Below are 23,348 nucleotides of genomic sequence, written 5' to 3' on the forward strand. Positions count from 1 at the left end.
ATATCAGTGCACCACAGGGGAGCTTGCAGAGGAGTGTGGCGTGTTGACAGGAAATGACCTCACCTGAACCTTGTGCAGATGTATGTGTTGGTGTGACTGATCTGGTGGAGGACTTCTGCTGAGAGCCTCTTCACGTTCCCCAGGGAACATCTCAACACATCCCTCATTTATCGAGGCTAATTGATTCCTTAATATCGCAATATCGTTAATTCTAAATACAGTATTTAACCCCCTACAGGTGAAAGAACACAATAAAGTCACCTTTACACTCACACACACACAATGACTGTCAGCTATTTAACACAAACGTAAGACTTGTGCTTGTTGCTGTAAATGTGTTCCGAGGTTCCGAAGTGACGTCGTGGGTTCAAAGTTGAGATGCGGCAACAACTGAAGCTAATGTTAAGGATGACTGTGCCTGTTGTGAATGCCTTATAGTATGTCATTCAGTCATTTGATATGTTTGAAAATGCATAACGAGCATATATGTATGAGCATATGTTTCGACTAATAATGGGTCATATTGGACATGAAAATAGTCAAAACACCATAAATAGTGCCACCCAGTGTATCGGGATATGTTTTGAGTTGATCGACCTGTTTTGAATTAAAGCCTATCCTCATTTATCCTCATTTTTGGCACTTTTTATTGAGTTTTGGACTCCTATAGAGCAGCTACACACAATAACCCGCACAGAAAGCTTTGTAGAGGTTCCAGATTCTGCCCGTCTTTTTGCAATGCTTCCTTCTTTCGACCCAAACGGTTTGTTTAATTTACTCCACACCTCGCCGTCCCTCTAGGTGCACCCACTCCTCTTTGATTGGGCATACTCCCAAGCGCTCCAGAGGACTTCGGGATGCGTAGATCCGTGTTTACTGAGAGTAGGCAATATGTAGCCCATATAAGGAAGTCTGGATCGTATTGACATTCGTAGAACATAGAAAAAACTCTGTAAAACCAAGCATGCAGAGCTGTCCAAAACTTCTTTCAGCGCTCACTTCCGAATGTGCAAACCTCATTGGTATCGTTTAACACAAAGATACAATGCTAAAACAACATTTATAGGTCATAAAAGTTGAAAAATAATAATGGGTCATCTGAAATGTTTTGACCGGCAAACCAGTTAGGACTTGACGGGGCCGCTTGACAGAAAAAATGAATAAAATAGCGAAACAATGAAAAAATAAGGAATTGATTAAATAATTAAATTGAATAATTGGATAAATAATTGAATACATATTTTTTTTAAAAATGAAATAATTCTGTCCCATTGGGTCCTCCATATAAAACAGCTTGTCATGGCTGTGCTGCCTGCAAGCAGTGCAATCAATTTCCATCATATCAAGAATGAGCCCCACTGACCTAAGAGCTGGTAAGCAATCTTTCCGGCCGAGGGTGGTGTGCACGATGACGTGTGCTCATGCAACTAAGAATGTCTGTTAGTTTGTCTGAAAAAAAGGGATATGTTGAACACAGGGGGTTACATTGGCTTGACACACTGGGAACAAACCAAATAATTAATCTACAGTGTGCTTTGTATCCCGAGGCACACAAGTATACAGTGGTATACAGTCTCCTTCATACAATTTTCACAGGCAGAAAAAAATGTGCCAAACAAACGTACATTTAACTGAACTCATTTGCATCGACCGAGTCAGGCCTCTCTCCCGCAAAAAACAATATAGACTAATTAATCAGTGTAAGTAACGTAACAAAATTAATTTTTTGCTTGCTGAAAATTAAGCACCACTTCATTCCATCAGCCCCTCCCAGCATATTATCTCTCTGGCAGGATCAGCTGATTGACAAGCATCTCAAGTCTCCTTGATGGGGCTGAATGTTTAATATTTATGTTCTCCGTTTTCACTAAGAACTGTTTGCAGTGTTTAAGCAAAAAAAAAAGTATTGCATTCAAAAACTTCCGCCATAACACCCATTGTCAGATGTTTGCTTTTTCTGGCTCCAAAGCTTTATGGAACCACAATTATGTTAGCTATTATGTTATCGTACTGATTATAGAATAAAAAAATCCTATGCATCTTGCGAAGATTTCTTCTGCTATTACCGTTCTGGTGTGGAATTACATTAACACCACCTTGGCACCGATTCCCACAACTTGAAAACTGTGGCCCTTAGTGAGCGCTAATTACCCGAGCGAAGACATTAATTATGCGACGCCTCATCTTAATTAGGCGACCCAGATGTACAACGTGCGAGAGTAGCATTTGTAAGCACAGTTTGCTAATTGATTGATATCTGGTAGGTTGTATAACCCGCTGCAGAGGTGATGGTGGGCACTAGTTGGCACACGCTATGGGTGATGTCTTTAAAAATGTGAATTATTTCACACAAAAGTAAAGAGTGTTGCAGTGCATATGGTTGGTGATGGTGTGATGTCACCGATGTGTGGTGACGGTGAAGACAAGCTGCAGAATAAATGTGCTTCTCTTCCTTATTTCACCAAGAACTTGCACAGCGTCAGCAGGAACTTGTTAAAACACTTGTTTGCACCAACAAGCTGTATAACACGCATTCTAAAACACACTCATACAGCCCGAGTCTAAAAGTTACTCACATCCGGGTCATGGCTGCAATGTACCTTGCCTGGTTGAGCAAGACCTGCATTCCACGCGAAGATTGAGAATCGAGAGCGATAGACTAGGTCTCGAGCTAAAAATCACAAGCTGTCAATTGGATGCCCAAGGAAACTCCTAGCAATCGTACAACCACCCTGGAATGTATACAGACCTGCCATCTTGCCACATCCTGCTATACTGCATGATCCGAAGTGACAATTCTCAGGCAGATGGGTCTTTGTTTGCCAAACAGAACTGGTGCCATGCACCTCCTCACACGAGAGGACACTGATCAAAGTCATGTCACCTTGACTAAACTGGCCAAGTCAAACTAATTGCTGGAACACTTCCTTGTCAGCGTGTTCATGCTGTTTGGATCCGCCAAGTTTGGCTTGACTAACGGAGTGGACTTTCCCCTTGATCTTTGTACTGACCACAATGTTGAAATTATACTGCTGTGCACGTTATGAAGACGTTTCACATCCATGTAAGGAAATCCTACAAGCCAAGGAACCACGGCTATGCACAAACTGGATGAAGCTTATGTGTTTTTTGTCTTGTGTTGCACACTTGTTCCCCTGCTAGAAATCACACCACATGCACATTGTTCCTTTTATGGAGCACGTAGGTGGGAACATGCCTGGATTGTTCAACACAGAGGCCTTCTGAACCAGGATGAGTTTGAGGATTAACTCCGGATATGTAATAGTGAAAAGCTGGTTAACCTCTTTGCAGGACACGCCGTAAAAAACACAACTAGAACAAGTACCAACTACATTGCCATGGCTGAGTAAGGAGGATTATTAACAAAAGTCTGTAAAGAAGACTGAGGTGTATTTTCCCTTGCCACAGGGCCTCCATTTGGTTCAGATGTTGAGCTCTTTTAGTGTCTGGCAATAAAAATATCAAAGAACTGCTCAATTGCAACGGTTAGGAATATCCAAGTGAGGTCCAGGAGAAAAAATGAAAATAAAACAACAAAAAGGATGACAACAAAAAGAGGTGGTCAAAGAAACTGTGAAAGAGCCAGTGGGTTTAAAAAAAAATCCACAGCAGGGAGATCCGTGACTGACAGCCTTAATTATGGCAGCAAACTCCCACTGAGACTTCACCACTCGGAGGGTGTGAAGATGTTGACATCATGGTGAGTCAAACAAATGAAGGCAAGCTTAAAAGGAATATGAGCTGAACAGTCATTACCTTAATGCATTAAAAAATATAAATATTGCATCAGTTTGGTTGAAATTAGCTTTTGAAACACATGTAGACACCTTAAATGGATTGCATTTGACTTATTAAAGATCAAATTAACATACCTATATTATGAGATGGCTTTCTTTCCACAGCAGGATACAAGCGTCTATCATTCTTTTGACGACAGAGGTAGAAACTGCTTTAAGCATCTTTAAGTCATCTGCAGAATCTTGTGATATTCATTTCTCGGCTTAAGAGGAGATTGCTGTTTTGCTCCATTTGTCGTGGTGTTCTACTGCAAGCCTCTCAGATCATCCATCCATCCATACATATGTACATACGTACATCTATCTATCCATCCATACGTCCATTTATCTATCCATACATCCATACATTTATCTATCCATACATCCATACACACATCTATCCATCCATACATCCATTTATCTATCCATACATCCATACATTTATCTATCCATCCATCCCTCCATCCATACATACATACATCTATCTATCCATCCATACATCCATTTATCTATCCATTCATCCATTCATACATACATACATTTATCTATCCATCCATTCATACATTTATCTATCCACCCATCTATCCATACATACATACATACGTTCATACATCTATCCATCCATCCATACATTTATCTATCAATTCATCCATCCATACATACGTTCATACATGTATCTATCCATCCATACATTTATCTATCCATCCATCCATACATACATACATACATACATACATACATACATACATACATACATACATACATACATACATACATACATTCATCTATCTATCCATCCATCATACATACATTAATCTATCATCCACCCATACATACATTTATCTATCCATACATACATACATCCATACATTTATCTATCCATCCATACATACATACATACATACATACATTTATCTATCCATACATACATACGTACATACATACATTTATCTATCCATACATACATACATTTACCTATCCATCCATCTATCCATACATACATCCATACATTTATCTATCCATCCATCCATCCATCCATCCACACATACATACATACATACATACATTTATCTATCCATCCATACATCCATACATACATACATACATTCATCTATCTATCCATTCATACATATACATACATTAATCTATCTATCCATCCATACATACATACATACATACATTTATCTACCCATCCAGCCATGTTCTCTCCAGAGAACGCAAGGCAGTGAAAAAGTCCAAAAAATGTGAAAGTGTGATATAAAGTATTCACAGTAGGAAAAACAGTATTTTGTTTACTATGGATAGGATTGACAATACATTTTGTCCAATGCAAAACTCAACCATAACCACTCAAACAACCTACTCCCGCCCTCTGGGAGCATAGTAACGTTGTTTTCCAATCTCTGACATTTTGCCTTGACGTAGACAAAACCAAGATGCCATGTTTGGATATTATGTGATAGATCAACTAGAAATGTACCCGTGCTGAAAGGAGCCTAAGCACCATCTTTTGTTTCGGAGGCACGCGGCATACGGCCAATGATCAAATTAGGAATAGTGCATGTAAACAGGGACTTCTCATCCACGTGAAAATGAAAAAGACTGATTTGGTGTATCCAACTGGTCAGCATGGCTTGTGCTCGTCTCCCAACCTGAAGGTTGCGAGTTTGATCCTCCGTCCTCCTGTGACCTTGTCCAAGTATCCTTGGGCAAGCCTTGGAAAGTGGGAGATGACGGACTTATGCATGTGCGTTATTTCTTCTTCTATGGTTTGTTTTGTCATGTGGTTCATTCTGTGTGCCTTATGTATTACACTGTTTACAATCAGTAATCCCTTCCCATTTGGATGCAACTGTTCACTAATGCGGCACAGTGTGGATGCAACCTTTTTATCAACCTGCCAAAATACACTAGCATTAAGAAAAAAAACTATTCTCCCTTCAAAAAGATTTCAGAATTTCACGGATGATCTCACCAGTCTGCTTTCTGCTGGCACTTTGGTCACCTCAATTATCTGTCATCAATTAAGGCGCAATTCTCTCCCAACCTCTTTCACATGCAAATGGTTCAACTCAGGGACCAAAACTCAAAGAACTATAAATACTGACTGACAGACAGGAGAAGTACTTCACAAAATCTGCCTGTCACAGTCCCAACTGAACCTGTCACAGGTCATGTCCCAACGATATATATACTATGTTGTTTTAGCAACATGGAAAATACATTCAAGTTCAACAAAACATATTTTCTACGGTTTTTCTTGATTTGTGCTTTGCCGGTAATATTCATCTTTATGGCAGTTTGACAAGAAATGTGGCAGGTGTCGCTGTTAAAAAGCACTCAAGTCGGAAGTAGATGGAGCACTTTGGAATTTTGGAGGGAGTCGTACTCATTTTACAAAGAAAAATTGTTGTCATCCTGTTTTGCTTATTTATACACTCGTACTACAAAGCCAGTTCAACATTGAAAAGGAAGGTTAACAGCATCAGAGGAACAGCTCATTACCTCCACCTTCAGTCTATTTGACTCACTAAAGGCGATGATCCCTGTATATCTGTTCCATCGCCATCCTTTTATTCTGCTTAATCAAATATATCAAAAGCTGCACTTTACAAAAAAAGGCATAAAGCCCTGAATTTCATTTAGAAAAAGAATGTCAGTTCCCATCAGGAGTGAGGAGCCTCATTATTGTTATATTGGCCCTCATTACAATCAAATGAATTCTGACCTTTTGTCCCATCGTGCTGCTTTGAGATGGCCTGCAGGCTGTTGATGGAGGCAAGTGAAAAGGAATTTGATGGTGATTGGAATTATCTGTGGGAGGCTGATTTTAGCACTGCATAAAGTTTTATAGATATACCTGACGATAGAAAGGTCACGTCTAAGCAAAAACATTTCAGCAATCATAAAAGTTCCACTTTTACACGTCATTAAGTCCATACTTCTTCTCACCGGCCGTAGCTGAGATAAATGGGGAAAGATGGAAAGCCAGTCCAAGAGCATCATGTGTTTTCTTTTTTGTTTAGTGTTCTTAACACCGTTCTTATTCATTCCCCAGTTTGCATACTTTTATATTTGAGCACTGTTTTTTTTATGTTTGACCCAGGTGAACAGTCTGTACTCATTATCAAACTATGCCTCTGACAACCACTTCATCACTTCTTAATGTGTTACCATCATTAAGTCTGTTGAACACTGAACAAATGTATGGTAATTGATGCCAAATGGATGAGGGGTAGCATTCAATAAGTTTTGCTTCTTCCTACTCCTTTGTGTTGCGTGATGTGCTCACTGTGATTGTGTGCACGTTGAAGATGATTAAAAGCATGACAATTACCTGTGACAGAGAGCTCCGTGGTCCTCCGTACAACAAAGTTTCCAAACTGTATTTCACAGGTGTAATTCCCAATGTCATCTTCCCAAACTTCCTTGATGGAGAGGATGTTGCTCCTTCTCTCGATTGTCTGTCTCCACTGCTTTGGCTTGCACTCCTGTTTGGATGCAGAAGAAAGACACACTGAGAATAATGGCGGTTAGATGTTATACAGAGAATATTTGCTTAAATCCTAGTCTAGCATTAATTTAAGATCTCTTTTAGTCTCAGCTCAGCCCTCTGTGATTTTGGGCCACTGGACCACTTGAGGCAAAAGAAAATGGGGCACTGTGGGGTTTGGCCTGAGACTGTGGCCCACGAAAGAACGTGAGCCAAACACTGGAGGCTAAAGCACCCACAGTCATTATCCGCAATTTTAATCTGATTTGGTGGGAGGCTGAAAAAGTACTGGGTACTGGTTCACTTTCATATTTGTTATATGTTCATCCATCCTCGTTTGATGGAATTGAGGTCAAGTTGTTCGACCAAAAACTCTTCCAAGTGTAGTGGTACCTCGGTTTTTGGTATGAATTTGTTCCAAATGTCAGATGAAAATGGAAATGTTCCAAAACCAAGGCATATGACAGAATGGAAATCCAATTAATGCATTGCAGATACTAAATGATATGAACAAAAACACATTATCGAGAATACTTGTGGAAATACTATGTGGAAAAGAATGGGAAATAATTCTAAATTAGAAAGGGATGGAACTGTGGTCGCACTCAAAAAAGTGAGTCAGCAATGTGTATGGTGCTTTGTTCGGGCATTCCATTTCAAGGAATGATACAGCGCTGGGCAAACGGCAAACTACGGCATACTAGTTTGTACAAAAACTGAGACTGGGTACAAAAACCAAGGCAACATCCATCCATCCTCTGTACCGCTTATCCTCACAAAGGTTGTGGGGATGCTGGAGCCTATCCCAGCTGTTTTCGGGTGAGAGGCAGGGTACACCCTGGACTGGTCGCCAAGGCAATATTTTCTGCAAAAAAACTAATCATACAAAAACCGAGGTTTAACGACATGCCTTTATGGACCTTATCTTGTGTACTGGGGTCACGCTAGAACAGAAAAAGACGCTTAGATGTGTCCAAAATGTCATGTTAATATGATGGATTGAACTAAATTTGTGACTTGATTGATTTGGGAGTGTGTTTTGATACTCAATAGTATCCTAACAGACATATTCATTTTGAAGAGAACGTTTTCAATCTCAGACTTCATTCTACCTTGTACCACACAATCTGAGGCTCCACTCCTGGCTGGATGTAATCTTCAATGCCAGTGCAGGTGATGTCCTTGCTTTTGCTCAGCTCTGCCTTCTCAAAGAACCTCATCTTGGAGTTGTAGCAGAGGTCTGTGTCATTTTCTGCTACTGTGAGAGACATGGAGACCTTCATGCAGTAGGTGGAGTTCCTGCAACATAATGGAAAATCAATCAATAATACAAATATTTATTGTTGCGGCACACCAAATGTATTCCCCTTCTTTTTGTTACTTATAATCAATCAAACCTTTAATATAATCTAGTATACAAGCATTGAGGCACAGGCAGTAATATGGTATATTACTTGAAGATTGATGAGTCTAGTTTTTCTCGTGGTTAAGCGGATATTGTCTGCAGTATAGCAGTGAGTCATTTGCTGCATTTGATGCACTCTACCAGTCATATGTAAAAAAGTGGATTCATAACACCAGGGTAGTTTGATTTAAAATGCAAACCCACTAATTCATTGTTCTTTCTTTCAAAGGACTTTTATTACCATTTTTTTTTTATGAAAACAAAACACGGTGCTGGAGGGGATGTCTTGGAGCGAATGAGTTAAATGCCCTGAGAAATACAATGACCTTGATGAATATTCACAGGAATACCACCAAATGTGCCCCAGAAACAAGAGTGTTTTGGGGAAGCCCCAAATGTATTCCATTCTCTGAAGGAGGCTCAACATGCAACACATTGAAAACCATGGCTGGTGCAGTTGATTTTCATCTGCTGCTTGAGTAATTCTTAACAGAATGTAGGAATCAATAAACATGGTGATTCTCTGTGATACTTTTGCTGTGTCAGGGAGGGGAACAAAGCCAAGCGAGGATCCCTGATGATCAGTGGATCAATGGGAGCACCTTTTCTTTGCCTAAATCCGCTAATAAGACATATGACAAGCTGAGTTGGACTGCAGCAAATCCCTCCGGGTTAAAAGACAAAACAAATTGGCAGTGTTTAGCAAAATCTCACTGCTAATTTCCCAACTAAAGCGGGTTGCACAAATTGAGCTGAACCAACAAACAATAACAAACATGGTAAATCCTTACATAATTGTGTCGCATTAGCTGCCTGGTGGATTAGCAAACACACTGGTCTCCGGAGATTCTTGCACCCTTCGAACTGGCCACGGCCAAACGCTGACTCGTGAATGTGCTTTTCTCGTGGAGGCCAGATGTAAATGTGACATGATGTGGAGATTATCCCAGACAACTTGGAGCAGATGGACACCTGAGCAAATAAGATCCCCCGGGTCCACTCACTTCTGTTAAATATTCCGGCCAGCCCCGGAAGAGAGGGAGGAGAGTGTCATCTGCTCCACATTAATGACCAACAATCCACATCCATCATGGAACCTTTTGTGCCCGATGATCTTTGGATCATATTCATAAGCCGATTCAAAAGAGCCAACTCCGGTGTGGATTGCAGCCAGTGCTCTTGAGTGTTGAGCGTACCCAAAGGCCAGTGCTGCATATGCTGCAGATATGCCGATAACAAGCTTGACGATAGCGTGGCATTAACAGGTGAGCGTGTCTGTCAAACGTGTCACACTGACGGGGATATCCAATGTCATGGCAATGATAGATAGCATCCTGCATACATCCAGTGTGAGAGGTGCCAGCTTGACAGGGACCGTGTACAGCTAGAGGGCATGTAGAGGACTTGGGATGCAATATGCTGCAAGTCTAGTGAAAGCACACACAATGCTCCAGTTTAGTAGACACATGTGTATACACATGGCCATTAAATCTAGGGTTGCAACATTTTAATGAAAATTACATGTTTTACTGATACATGTGTGTATAGTACTTTAATCTGGTCTGTGCATGTAATGGAGTGATGCATTTTGTTGGGACTCAGTTCAACGGAAACACATTGTTGTAGACTTACCTGCAATCTTCCCACGTTCCCGTTTATTCTTTACATTGCTATACGTATATTACTCTAAATTAGCGTGAACATTTTGAAAATGATCTTGACTTTCAAAGGCGTATGAAGCAATCAAATTAATTTGCAAAGCTCAGCTGTAAGAATGCTGACAAATTCAATACGCAGTATTTCAATACGTCCTCATTAGCTCTGCAGCTAATAATACATCTAAAAAAGCAACGTTATGATTTGAAACACACCAGGCAATACTTGTGGGGATATAATTATGTCATTTAATAATAAATTTAAAGGGGACCTTGGGAACAACTGGTTGGGAACTCCAACCACTTGTGCCTGATGTTTTCCTCATTAGGAATTGGAAACAATGGTTGCTTTTTCCCCGGAGCTTTACACGGAAAAACACTTCCTGGGAGACATTGCTAACAGCGTCAAGTGAGAAGCAGAACTTGAGTGAGGGCAGAAAGCTTATCTGACCGACAGTGCACGCCCATGTAAGGAAGCCCGGTAATCTGTGACATCACAAATTTCCAGTATTAGAACGCCTTTGGAAACTGAGATTTCAGAGCCATCCCAAACTTTTTTTCATCATAATAGGTCAAAATTGGTAAAAAGCACCATAGGTCCCCTTTCATTTAAAGGGGACTTTTTAGATGGCTGTGCACGCCAAGAGTTTTTTTCTAACACTAATTTCTACTGACGCGCTAGCCTGTGCTCAGTAAATGTGGACCAATGTATCCAGGAGTCCTTGGGACTGCTTGGACGTGTGACCAATCAGAGCGGAGTTGGGGACTCTTTGGGTCGGAAGCAGAAAGTCAGTGGAACGACTGCAAAAAGAGGTGCAGAATCTGTCTCTACAAAGCTTAGAGCTCTACAGCTCTATAGAGCTCTACAAAGCTTTCTATGCGGGTTATCGTGTGGAGCTGTCAAGTACCATACAGACCCATAGTCTACCAACCACTTGCAGTTATATCACCAGCGGGGACTTAAGGTGGGGTAATTTAAGTAATTACCCCTTTTATGTTTTTCCATGGGAGTACTGTATAAAACATGCCCACGAAGCCAGACAGCCATCAAAGTGCAAGTGAAACATGAACATTTGCACGTTAATGCAGCCTGGAATGACTTATAACTTTACAAAGAAAATAGTGGTGGCTTTTAGTAACAGGCAGGAAAATGGTCAAAAAGAGGTAAAAAAAAAAATCAGTCTTTGACCCCCTGTTGATTTCACAAATTCAGCACCTTACAAAGAAATGGAGAGTCCAGAATTTTATAGCAGATTTATAGTGACTGAGTGAGACAGAATGAAAAAATCTCGAAAAATGCTATGAAATAAATTTGATCCCAATGCAAAATGTTGCATCGTATTTGGGGGACAAACATTTGCGGCAAGCACAGAAGCACAGCAAACCCAAAGCAGAATGTTTCTACCTCCATGTTTTACAGAAGGGATGATGTTCTTCAGGACGTAATCACCATTCTTCTGGGTCCAAACATGAGTTGATGCCAAATGACTTCATTTGGGCCTTATCGGACCACATCCCGTTCTCTCAAGTCTTGTCTGATTCACGTTGACGGGCAAAAGTCAGACAGATGCACCTTCTTGAGCAGTGGGGACATATTGGTTTTCTTGGTGACTGCGGTCCGAACTCCTTTGAGATCACTAACCAGCTTGGCCCGTGTAAGTTTGGGCTGGTCAATCAAGTTTCTCAGAATCATCCTTACGCAATGTATTGTATTTCTTCCATTCCATCATGGTCTCTTTCTCACCAAGCATCTTGATGGTCTCGAAGTCCATTCCAGTCTGGTGCAGTTGTGCAATCGTGTCCCTGAGGTCCTTTGACAGCTCTGGCCTCGAGTATAGAGGTTTGAATGGAAGAGACATGTGTCTTTGTGTGTCGACTGACAGTGACTCTCACATGCCATCGGAACGTTCTGTCATTTCCAAGCAAGCGTCTTTGGGGAACTCATTTTCCTTTTCATAAGCCTGACAGCTCATCTTTATGCTTGCGACTTGATTTTTTAACGAGCATTTTGCACATACTGTATTTGTTCTAACTCTAATGTGACCACATTTGTTGGTCCAAGGTCACACACAAACATCTCTACAGCTGTGCAAAAGGTGTCATGCGCTTCGCTATTATGGGTTTTCCACATCTATAGGAGCCATTGAAGAAAGCATTACTGTAGACCATTGTGAGAAGAACCCACTCCAATAAAAAAAAACCCCAGACACATAGACATAGACATGTAGTTAAACAAATGTAACTAATGTAATGCAGGGGATCATATTTGAGCTGTGATGGCGGGAAATGCAATGTTTCTGATGTCCTTCAATGTCTTTCTTCACTTGGTTACAAAGTTCAGGGATTGTTGTTTGTGACATGTACATGTCGTACGTTTTCCCAGGCAATTGGTACTGTACTGTATGTCAAACATTTGTAACATATCCCAAAATGTTTTTCAACCGTATTGAAAGGTTGCATTTATATTGCAATGCAGCGAGCTGTGAGTGCGCACCATTTTGTGCTGTTTTGTTTATATTGACTTTACCAACCAAATGCCTCAGTAAGCGTTGACTGTTGAGACAAAGGGTCCACTGCACCTCCACGCTGGGATATGGCATTCAATTTACCATTCATATTAGCGTTTGCTTGCTAACGTTGTGTCTCACTAGTAGTCCGCGTCCACGCATTGGGATTTATCATTTTCAAGCAAAAAACTGGCAAAATGAACTAAAATACAAATAGAAGGCATTCAGAAGACACATTCAAAGACATGACCATATGTAGTATTCTACATTGGTCCCTCGGTACGTATCAGTAATGTAATGTTCAGTGAGACACACGCACAGCAGACTTGATTGCCAAAACATCAGACTTATTGCAGGTTTGATTTACATCTCAACAATAATCCCTTCCACAGGCTAATGTTGTGGCCGTAACCCACAGCAAGCTAAAATTCAAATCGGAACCTCCTGCGTCACTTTCTATTCCCACTCAGCTCCCCTAGCATGGGACTACATTTACAGCAACACACACGCGCACAATAGCATGAAGACAATAATAATGCCCTTTTGGATCATTACCTTACACTGAGACAATAGCCACAGCAGGAAGTTCTGTTCAGCAAGTAAAAAAAAGAACTCTCCCAAAGCGTTTATATTCTATACCGTCATTGTTGGAAAAAGTGGACTTAAAAAGCTGATAAAAACAATGAACTGTGCTATTAGCTTTCCAGCTCTATTTTGCCAGAGAAGAACTGCCACAAGGAAGACAGCTCGCTAGTGACTCATTTTTTTCATGACTTTGGCATTATAAGGAAAAAACCTGATATTGATCGAAATTACATGTTTATGCCAATATCTGGCCGATAATATCAGACATCCCGAATAGAATAGACGTACTAATATTTTTATATACAATTATTTGATGTATTCTTCATCTGTGAACAGCATCCTCTTCCTCACAATGTCCTGTGCAGCCACGCTAGCCGCTGAAGATAAAAACATCATCAGATATGATGTGGAGAAGGTATGCCTACATTCAGCCAAGAGCACTTTGTTTTAATTCAAAATGTGGTCCTAAGTCTACAGCGAGTTCCGTACCAAGAAGATGGCAGCCCAGAAGTTGTACAACACAACAATATCTGAAAAGATTAGACTCTCTTTTCATTGTAGCTCCTCGAATAAGTTGATTTGCGATGCCTTGGGTGATAATCGTAAAAGCCATCACTAACTGCTATGGGCCTTTTTTGGAAGACACAGTCAAGCCTCAGGTGAGAACACAAACAGCATCTTTAAGCTACACATCATCCTCAATCCGAGGTGGTACAAACCATCCCTGATGCTTCTTAGTCAGGCGTCTCTTATACGGTTTGACAGTTGGGTTGGATCAATTGACAGGCCGGGGCTGGAGCTGAATGACTGAGTGTTCTGGGCGGCCCGTTCTGACTGTCATTTCCATGAGAGATTACCAACAACGCCTGCCTGCGAATACTAATACAGCCCATGTAGGGGAATGTCTGTGTGTCCACATGTGTACGGTGAGATGCATTCACGTTAGCAGTGCACGCAGCTGCATGCTCCATCCTTAATTTTACTCCCCTCCCATGATTCTCTGCTGTTGACAACACAGACATCGTGGCTGATGCAGGGAACCCATTAATAGCAGACGACAGTGGCGGCGTGCCAGCATAAATGCGTTGGTCAAGGGTTAAACATTATCTACCTGCCAGGAGGCGGTACGGTCTCTGCTCTGCTCAGCTTGCAGAACAGGTGTGTGCTCCTGTTGGTGTATGAGGAATCACAGCTACGAGAGGAGACTTAGGATAACTGATAAATGAGATGCAGTCAAGTAACCCAATTATACAGCCAACAGCCGCTAGAATAGAAATGAATAGACAGCTAAGCGCACAATTTAAGAGTGCTTTACTTACAGTAAACATCTGCGGTCAGATGTTTGCATACACGTATTGTTTTATTATAATACACTGTTTTGGTTTTAGCGAGCTGAGAGGAGAGATCATAAATTAAAATCCCAAAATTGATAGGAGAATCGCGGCAAGTAAATTAATTCATCAATAGAACAACTCTCGGCCTACAAAGCAACTACATTGTGAACAAACACGTCCAAAAATGTTATCGCTAGAAATGTTTAAGCAGGAAGTGGAATCTTTCTGATGCTAATTAGCTAATCGAGACTCTTGCAGCAGGGCTGAGGAATTACAACCTGAAAGCTTGCGTGTGTGTGTGTGTGTTCTCTGCCACTCTGCATTAAGTGACAGACTTTGCCACTGCAGATGGTTTTGCTTCGCATACGACAATGCTCCTCAGGGTATAACATCTGAAACAGCTGAGTGCTGACCTCGATTTGACACACAGCACTGCTCATCTGCTCTGCGTTCTTTTACTATACGTGACGTATGCGCTCCCTCGTTATGTGGCCACGGATCTGTGTGTGTGTGTGTGTGTGTGTGAAGGAGTGGGTGCAAGAGAGCAAAAGAGACAGGCCTGCATGCTCAGAATGTCAAGTGTGCACGTGTGTGTGTGTAAGTGTGTGTTGGCCTGCTTCTGCTCACAAATTGGAGGCTTCCTAAGTTCCTGTCAGTTGCAGCTGGTCTTGTGGGAGCAAAGAACTGACATGTTGTGCACATGCTTGTGTTTGTGAAAGTTTATGACAAAGACCTTAGACTCGTTTAAACGCATCTGAGCAAACACAAAAGGTGACGAGAGCACGAGCACTGAAATGCGCATGTGCAACTTGTTCATGATTGACAAATCAGGGGCACAGATAGCATCCTCAGCACCCGGGCTGAAATAAGAATGAGTCGGTGCATGTAATTCCAGACGACGGCTTTCAGTTGAGAATGTCTACCCATGCCAGACAAAGACGCTATTGCAAGGCAAAGACTCATTCAGTTTGAGACTTTTTGTTGACCTTGCAAGGGGGTATTTGGGCTTTGAATGGTGTCAAAGCAACAATTCATCCCTGTATCAAATCCCTACTTTCTGCCTGACTGCACAATAACACAGAGCTCACTCAATGCCCATCATGTCCTTTGGTATCCAAATGCTGTCAATCTTACCAAACAGAGAAGTGTTGAGGAAGCAATGCCAGTGTCTATTCATGGTGAGTACCATAGTGACAGATACAAGATAGATCAACACCTGCAGGAAACCAGCACTTGAAGTAATTACTAAAAAATAAGCACAGCTTATGTAACGGTTGCCAGTCGGTGATGCTATACATTGGTCACTCCCTGACGCCTTAAACATTAAGTTTACAGCGCAGGCTTTTGGCTTCTTCTTGAATCTCATTTGATGGACCCTGACCCCCAAAGGAAGTGAAAGACATTACTTTGATGTGACAGTATTGACTGTACCTTAATACGCAGGAATAGTACCCCACGTCGTCCATTTCAGCTGGTCGAAACCATATGGCGTCCTCCTCCTTGCTCATCCGTGTGCCGTCAAAACTGATGGGCTCTTCGAAGTCACCGTGCCCTGCACTTTTGTACCACATCAGGCTGAGCCCTGTGCTCTGAGCATGCGTGTAGTTGGCCCGGATATATCCGTAGAATAAAGCACACTTAATCCGAACAGGTTCGCCCAGCAGCACCTTGTATTTCAGATAGTCCACGGACCAGTCAGTGCATCCTTCCACTGCAAGACAAGAACATAAAGGAAGTATTAAAGGAGGGACTTTTTCTTTGACAAATTGTTATTGTAATCATATTCATGTTTAAGTACGTGGCCATTTTAATTTGCAGGGCATGACAGGATGGCAACAATGGATACAGGACACAATGGATACATCCATCCATGCACTTTCTAGCGCATACAGTAGACTGTTCTGGTTGAACTGAGCTCAGTGCACATATTCCACTGGAGTTCGGTAGACTACACTCTGGACTAATTGCTGCGTAGACAACTCTGCAAACTCACGTTTGTACTGTCATTGAGTGGGAACTCATGTACTAGACCAGTGGTCTCAAACACGCGGCTAGTTAAGGCCCCCGCCTTGATATGAAAGTTTAATGTTAGTATGGCCTGCGCAAGTTTGATATGGATGCTGTATGGTATCATGTACCCAGAAAAAATTATTACGTTTGATTAATGTTCATGCTAAAGGTTAAATAACTGTTAATAGTTATCCTCCCTATCCGTGTGGAAGTGGTAAGTTTTTGGCTATTTAAGTTTAAAGGAAATAACCTGAAGGCTACCGTTTAGGTCACTAGCTCTCTAGTTTGCGAGTTAGCATGTGTCTCAAGACCCTGCAGTTGTGTAATATGTTGTAAATAAAAAGAGTATAAATGTGACTATAGTCGTGTTTTGTCATGTCTACAGGGCTCTAATAATGCTTTGTTCATTTTAACCTGAAAAAAAAATATTTGTCTACCCACCAACTATATGTGGTTTCTTAAGTTTTTATTATTTGCCGTTTTATTATTATTGTTATATTTATTTATTACTGATTGGTTGATTTTCTTTATTCTTGATTTGTTGATTTATTTTTCATCTTATTTTGTGCAGAATAATAAAAATTAAAATATTTGACAACAGTGGAATGTTTTATCAGAGCTTTTCTTCGGAACCAATCGGAACCAAAGCAAAGTTTATTCATTTTTCTGTTTTTAATAAATGTGTTTTTTTTTTTTTTTGAAAACCTGATGCGGCCCAGCCTTGCTCAGACCCTAGCTCCAGTGGAGCCCAGGTGAATTGAGTTTGAGACCCCTGTACTAGACCATGATTGGTCACATATGGTACAAGCCACCTACTGTAAATACACACAAGTCACATGAAAAATCGTGTGTCAAAGTGTCAAAAAACGTGTCTTGAACAAACTCTCTTTTTAATAAGCCCTTTGTCTGCATGTCACGATGATACAGAGGTTGGACATGTCAGAAAATGATTACTGACATATTTCTCTATCTTGGAGATGTGACGGCTGTCGTGGACCAGCTTAATCACTGATGAAATCGTTAAGACTTCAGCAGTGCCTCATTCTGAAATGTTACCAAGCTGGTACACATTTAATTGGTGTAAATCACCATGGTAACCAGTGCCGCATGGCAACGACTGCTTCATTGATTTGTCACATATAGCTTTTGTCGTGAATTAGACTTACTTTTGATATAATAGGACTGAATATTGCACACTTGACATACTGTGTTCTCAATGCAGCAGTTCTCTCGGGATATTCCAACTGAAAGGGGTGATGCTGCTCTGGAGCCTCAAACTGCCTTATCAACTGATACAAAAACACACTTTTGCCTGGTTTTACTGTCCCTCTTTTCTATCTCTGTTCCTGTCTTGCTGTTGTACCTACTTTGTTTACAAATGGCTTCACCTGCTGTTGTAGCCCACGTTTTCTTAAAAAACCAAACACAACTGAAGTGCCATCATGCTGAGGTACATTTCATGTTTCAGTGTGGGTATTTGTGCTACACATTTTCAAACTCCATGTGACTCGCACTTCCACTGTGTGCTGAAAGTGCTAAAATAATAACAATGAGACAAGAACTCCATTTGATCTGAGAACATGATGTTCAAATACACAGTATTGCCACCATCCTCCAAACATAAAAATGAAATCCCGTCATTAATTTAGTGTTACCAAAAGACAGACAATAAAAAAAACAAAAGAAACAAATTTAGACATTCTAATGATGGCGGCGACAGTGTGTGCTCACCAACAAGCCCTCCAGCTCAAGTTGCTTGCTCTTTTTGGCTAAGTCGCCAAGTTGCTATGACAACAAAAAGGTCTGCAATTCTCTGATCAAGAACTAGCTAATTATTTACTGGACATAACTTGAAGGATGGAGGTAAGACAGTCACTTCCAAAGATTTTTTTATTTAGATTCATATGTCCTAAATCCTTACAAGTAATAATGTCATCATTTTCAATACAAAAAAAAACACTGGAACTTGAACAATATTAGCTTGCAGAAACATTACAATATAATTTTTTTAAATAAATATTCAAATGTCAACTAGAAAAGCACACAGCATCATCGAGCATGTAGACGTCACATGGAGTATTGATGGGAAACTCGATTCCTTTTACTGACTCGAGTGTTTAAAAGTCACTCACTAAAGTGAATCGAGTATTTGAGTAATGTGTCAAAAATGAGTCAAAATGCCTCGGAATCTACTGGGAGGAGCCGGACAAATTTAGGCAGCTGCCCTTGGCACCATCCAACCTCGGATATGGATGGATGGATGGATGGATTCGGGTCTGCTTGCCCAGGTCTGCTTAGGTCAGTAGGTTGAAAATACATGTTGATGTAAGTACACATACCAAGAAATACACCATGGTACTAACACCCGACGGTAACAACAGTTGGTTTGATGTCAACCTTGAGCATTGTATAGGAAAGAAAATGTCCAGGCTTCCTCAGAAAGGATGGGGACCCTACTGAGGAATTTCCCACAGCTAGTCATGAGATCAACTCGAAAAGCAGCATGTACTCTCCACATGGCGATGTCCTAGTGACATCTACAGAAATCACATTATGGCTATATTATGGTAATTAAATCCTTTAGAAATATGATCAAGGTTGTAAAATCGTATCCGGGGACAGACATTGGATCAGACCACAACTAAAATTTAAATCAAGCTAAAGAAGATCAGAAGAATTAGAATCAATGAAACATGAAAGAAGACTTTAAACAAAGATATGCAATTGAAGTAGACAATATCTCAATGAAACTCATTGAATGTTGAAAATCCTATTCAAACAAAAAATTCAAATGAGTTACAATAATTAAACATTTTACCAAAACATTTTACATCTCATATTAATTTGTGACTTCCACTAGCTATGCTCTTTCTTACTGGCCATACACTTTTCTCTCGATGATGTTTTTTGCTCGGCTGCCTTGCTCCCACCAGTTCTTCCCTGACAGCCACTAAGCTTCCATTTGTATGCAAGTACAAGGAGGTTCTAAAAAGAGTTTCAACATGCAAAATGAAATGGGACCGACACAAACAAATGTTGAGAAACCAAATACCCTCCCAAAAAAAAAAAAAAAAACTGTCGCTGCACCATTTTTGTTAACCACCTCAAAAATTATTTCCAGCATGCTTCATGCCAGTGTTTTTCCATGAGGCTTCACTGAATTGAACATTTTGTAAACGTCCCTTTGCATTCATCTCCAAATGTTCTCAATTGGATTTACATTAGGCGGACATGCAGGATGGTCCAAAAGAGTGACGTTATTGCTGTAGATGTCCTTTGTTGGCTATTATAAACTGCAATGCTGTCCTGTTGAAAAACCTAGTCATTATCACCACACAGACGGGGGCCTTCATGCATGACGGATGCCCCCTGCAACATGTCCAGATAGCCAGCTGACATTTGACGCCCTTCACCAATAATTGTTTCATTGCAGGGCTCCAGACTAACTCGACTTGCAAAGTCAATGTTCACATTTCCTCTCTGTATTACTGATACTAAAATACTTAACATCTGTCCCTAGCTTCTGGAAGGCTACATAATCACATGCATAAAAGTGAGAAAGCTTTTTTGCCTTTGCCATCAAGCAATCATGACAGTGTGAAGAACTGACAAAAACTGAATACATTTTTGCAAAAATGGTGGCTTTTAAAGGCTGTAGTCTTGATCCTGCAATGAACGGCTTATTTCAATGAATTGCAATGCACCGCAATGGATTGCTTTCTCAAAAATATTTTTGTCTCATTATTTTGCATTTTGAAGCTTGACTTAGAACCTCCTTAAGATCCAACAGGACAAAATGTGAATTTTCAACTGGTCTTAAAATTTTGACCAGTAGTGTATGTAGATGAATAATTTTTTTCTGTCCATTACAAAATAAACTATGCTTGCAATCACGTTGTCTTCAATTTTTAATAGATCTCATTTGGCCCTCCCGATTGGACATGGCCTCCAGAGAGTGTCTTCCTGTCATTGATTTGGAAGAAGCAACGGAGAGATGTTTCGGCACCCACAGCCGACTATCCTCAGTGCACACTCATTATTTATTTATCCATTTATTTTATACAACAAAGCGGCCTCTTTTCAAGCCATCACCATATCGCTTGGGTACTTTGACCTAAATTCCACAGACGAAAACAAGGGGATGAATGGTTGTTTGCAACGTTTGTACAAGCTCGACACACAATTCTGAACAGTGATGTTACAATGTAATGCCAAAGCTAGTAGGAACACAACACTATAGCTGTCTCTGCTGCTATTCCGATACTAAGCGCCACCAATGTGGGTGAGCTGGTGCTGCCTTGCCAATGACAATGATGCTGTTTCCCGTCAATGCAATCTCATGTACCATCACAATGTTTCACACAACATTTCCAAGTACAGTCAAGCATGAAATGCATTTGCATGTTTTACTTCATCGCTCAAAAAGTGAGAGCATTCTAGTATAAACAAATAACATTCTAATCCATAATACCTGAAAATCTAATTAAATGAAAACGCATTTGTTTTATTTAAGTGTTTATGCTAATCATTTCAACTACCGTGCCTTCTGAGAAATGTGATAAAATGCTTTCACTTGTTGTGCATTCTGAGGATGAGTTGTTATGTTGCCATGGTTCATTTTATTATGTTTTTAAAGGATTGTATATGTTAGAATAGAGAAATAGAGGCGGTCCTTGGGTTACAAAAAAGTTGCGTTCCTTGTGATGTTGAATTTTTGTGTAAACCGGAACTCTCGAGGGTACTTGGCATGGGATCATATAAATAAATTAATTAATCACACAATAAATGAAACTTGGCCGCATGGTGGGCGAGTGGTTAGGCCAAACAATCAGTGGATCGGGAAGACTTGAATTTGATTCTCCACCTGTGTGGAGACTCTGTGTGGAGTTTGCATGTCCTGTGTGTGCGTGGGTTTTCTCCGGGTCACATAGGCTCCAGCATACCATACACATATACACTACGTATATACCTTGGTTAGTGTTCGCCACTTTTAAGGTTTTTCGGTTTAACACGCAAACACAGGTCTTTGCTTTTCTTTTGGTCACAGGTGCAAAATAACCCCCAAAGGGGCCAAATAAAGTGAGGTGAGAAACACTATTTAGTTGAAGAAATAAAACACAAACATGGTTTCTTTGTCAACAATCAAGAAAGAAACGTTCATCTATCACTTCCATTCACCTTTTGCTTCCTGGAACAAATTAATTGGATTTGCATTATTTCCTTTGGGAACTATTTATTTGGTTAGAGTACATTTTGGTTTGAGTCGGAGCATCTGGAACGGATTAATGACCGCTGTTGTGTTCCTTCAGTATCAGTAATGGAAGTTATTGATGTATAAGGGGAGCCCATCATTTTTAGCATTGCTCTAAACACAAACTGAACCACAAATGATTCGACCAGGGCGAAAGAAACATTATATTAATCCACTACCAATATACTTCCTCCCAGCTATTGCCTCCTTTACAGAGACATTAGATAAACAGATGTAAAACTCATCTTGTGGTTTCTTCTCCAGAGAGAGCACCACATAATCAAAAAATCATCCTCCTGCATTCCCACAATGCCTGTAATCCGCTCATCTAACCAAGCGCCTTGGGAGGCGCTGAAACCCAGCACGTAAACAACAGGAAGTGCTGCATTGCAGACATGACCACGCACACAGGACAAGCGGGTGCACCGTCTCACTCACACAGCTACAAAACACCCGTGAGGGCGACCATGCAAACCTCTCTACCCACCCTGGTTCTCCTGCACTGTATCATGGCGGCGTGGGCGCTCTAAGTTGGTGACTCAGACCCTTGCCGGTCCACTACAGAGACCAACACACCATTTGGGCGTCATGCTCAAGCGATCTCATGAAATGAGAGTTGGGTGCAAAATAGCACTGTTGCAGATGGATAGAGAGTCGCCTGAGAGCTGATAAGATGATGAGAATATGCAACAATGCCAGCAGCCAGAGGTGTCCTGGCGGGTCTCTGTTCAAAGATGCCAACTCTGACCTCATTTCTTGGTCTCCGTTTTCCCACACTGTTAACTACAGAGCCTCATCTCCTTCCTGCCCCTCCGCCTTTGTACTTCTTCATCCTCACCGCTGCTCGCTCCCGACCCGATTGTCTTCCAATTGTTATCCGTTATCTACAAGGTATTCAATTCTGGCAAAGAAAAGTGGGAGGCGGTGGCCGCAGTTCAAAGGAAGAAAGAAAATGACGATGGAGAAATGATTGGACAGCAAGGTCTCCACAAGCTGCACGTGGAAGATACCCTAGGAAATCATTCAAGGTGATTCCCAATGATTCAGCAGATGTGGAATGACGTTGCCAGTTCTTAATTGAAGATATTCATGATATCCCTATTGTTCTTGAGCCAGAATGTGTTCTTGTCTCTTGTCTTTTCATTCTGGAACAGGAGTGTCCAAAGAGTGGCACAGGGACCATTTGTGGCCCGTGACACATTTATTGGCCTGCAGCACAATCCAGAAATGGAAAAAACTCAATAATTTGACAAGAATAAAGTCAATATATTTGAAGAAAAAAGTTGTAGTCTAAACAAATAACATAATTTT

At 40.9% G+C, this 23,348-nt stretch overlaps 1 protein-coding gene across 3 annotated transcripts in view; it reads right to left on the bottom strand.

Moving 5' to 3' along the window:
- The window catches only part of LOC131104878 (interleukin-1 receptor accessory protein-like 1), a 134,055-nt gene that overhangs the window by 56,297 nt on the left and 54,410 nt on the right, over positions 1 to 23,348 (bottom strand). For all 3 annotated transcript variants that reach the window (XM_058052522.1, XM_058052521.1, XM_058052523.1), the window contains 3 exons: positions 16,208 to 16,487; positions 8,403 to 8,589; positions 7,135 to 7,288 (listed from right to left, as the gene is read on the bottom strand). In XM_058052522.1, the coding sequence (XP_057908505.1) occupies positions 7,135 to 7,288; positions 8,403 to 8,589; positions 16,208 to 16,487 (621 nt within the window). The remainder of the gene's footprint in view (positions 1 to 7,134; positions 7,289 to 8,402; positions 8,590 to 16,207; positions 16,488 to 23,348) is intronic.

This window comes from Doryrhamphus excisus, chromosome 16, assembly GCF_030265055.1.
Source record: "Doryrhamphus excisus isolate RoL2022-K1 chromosome 16, RoL_Dexc_1.0, whole genome shotgun sequence".
NCBI classification, from domain to species: Eukaryota; Metazoa; Chordata; class Actinopteri; order Syngnathiformes; family Syngnathidae; genus Doryrhamphus; species Doryrhamphus excisus.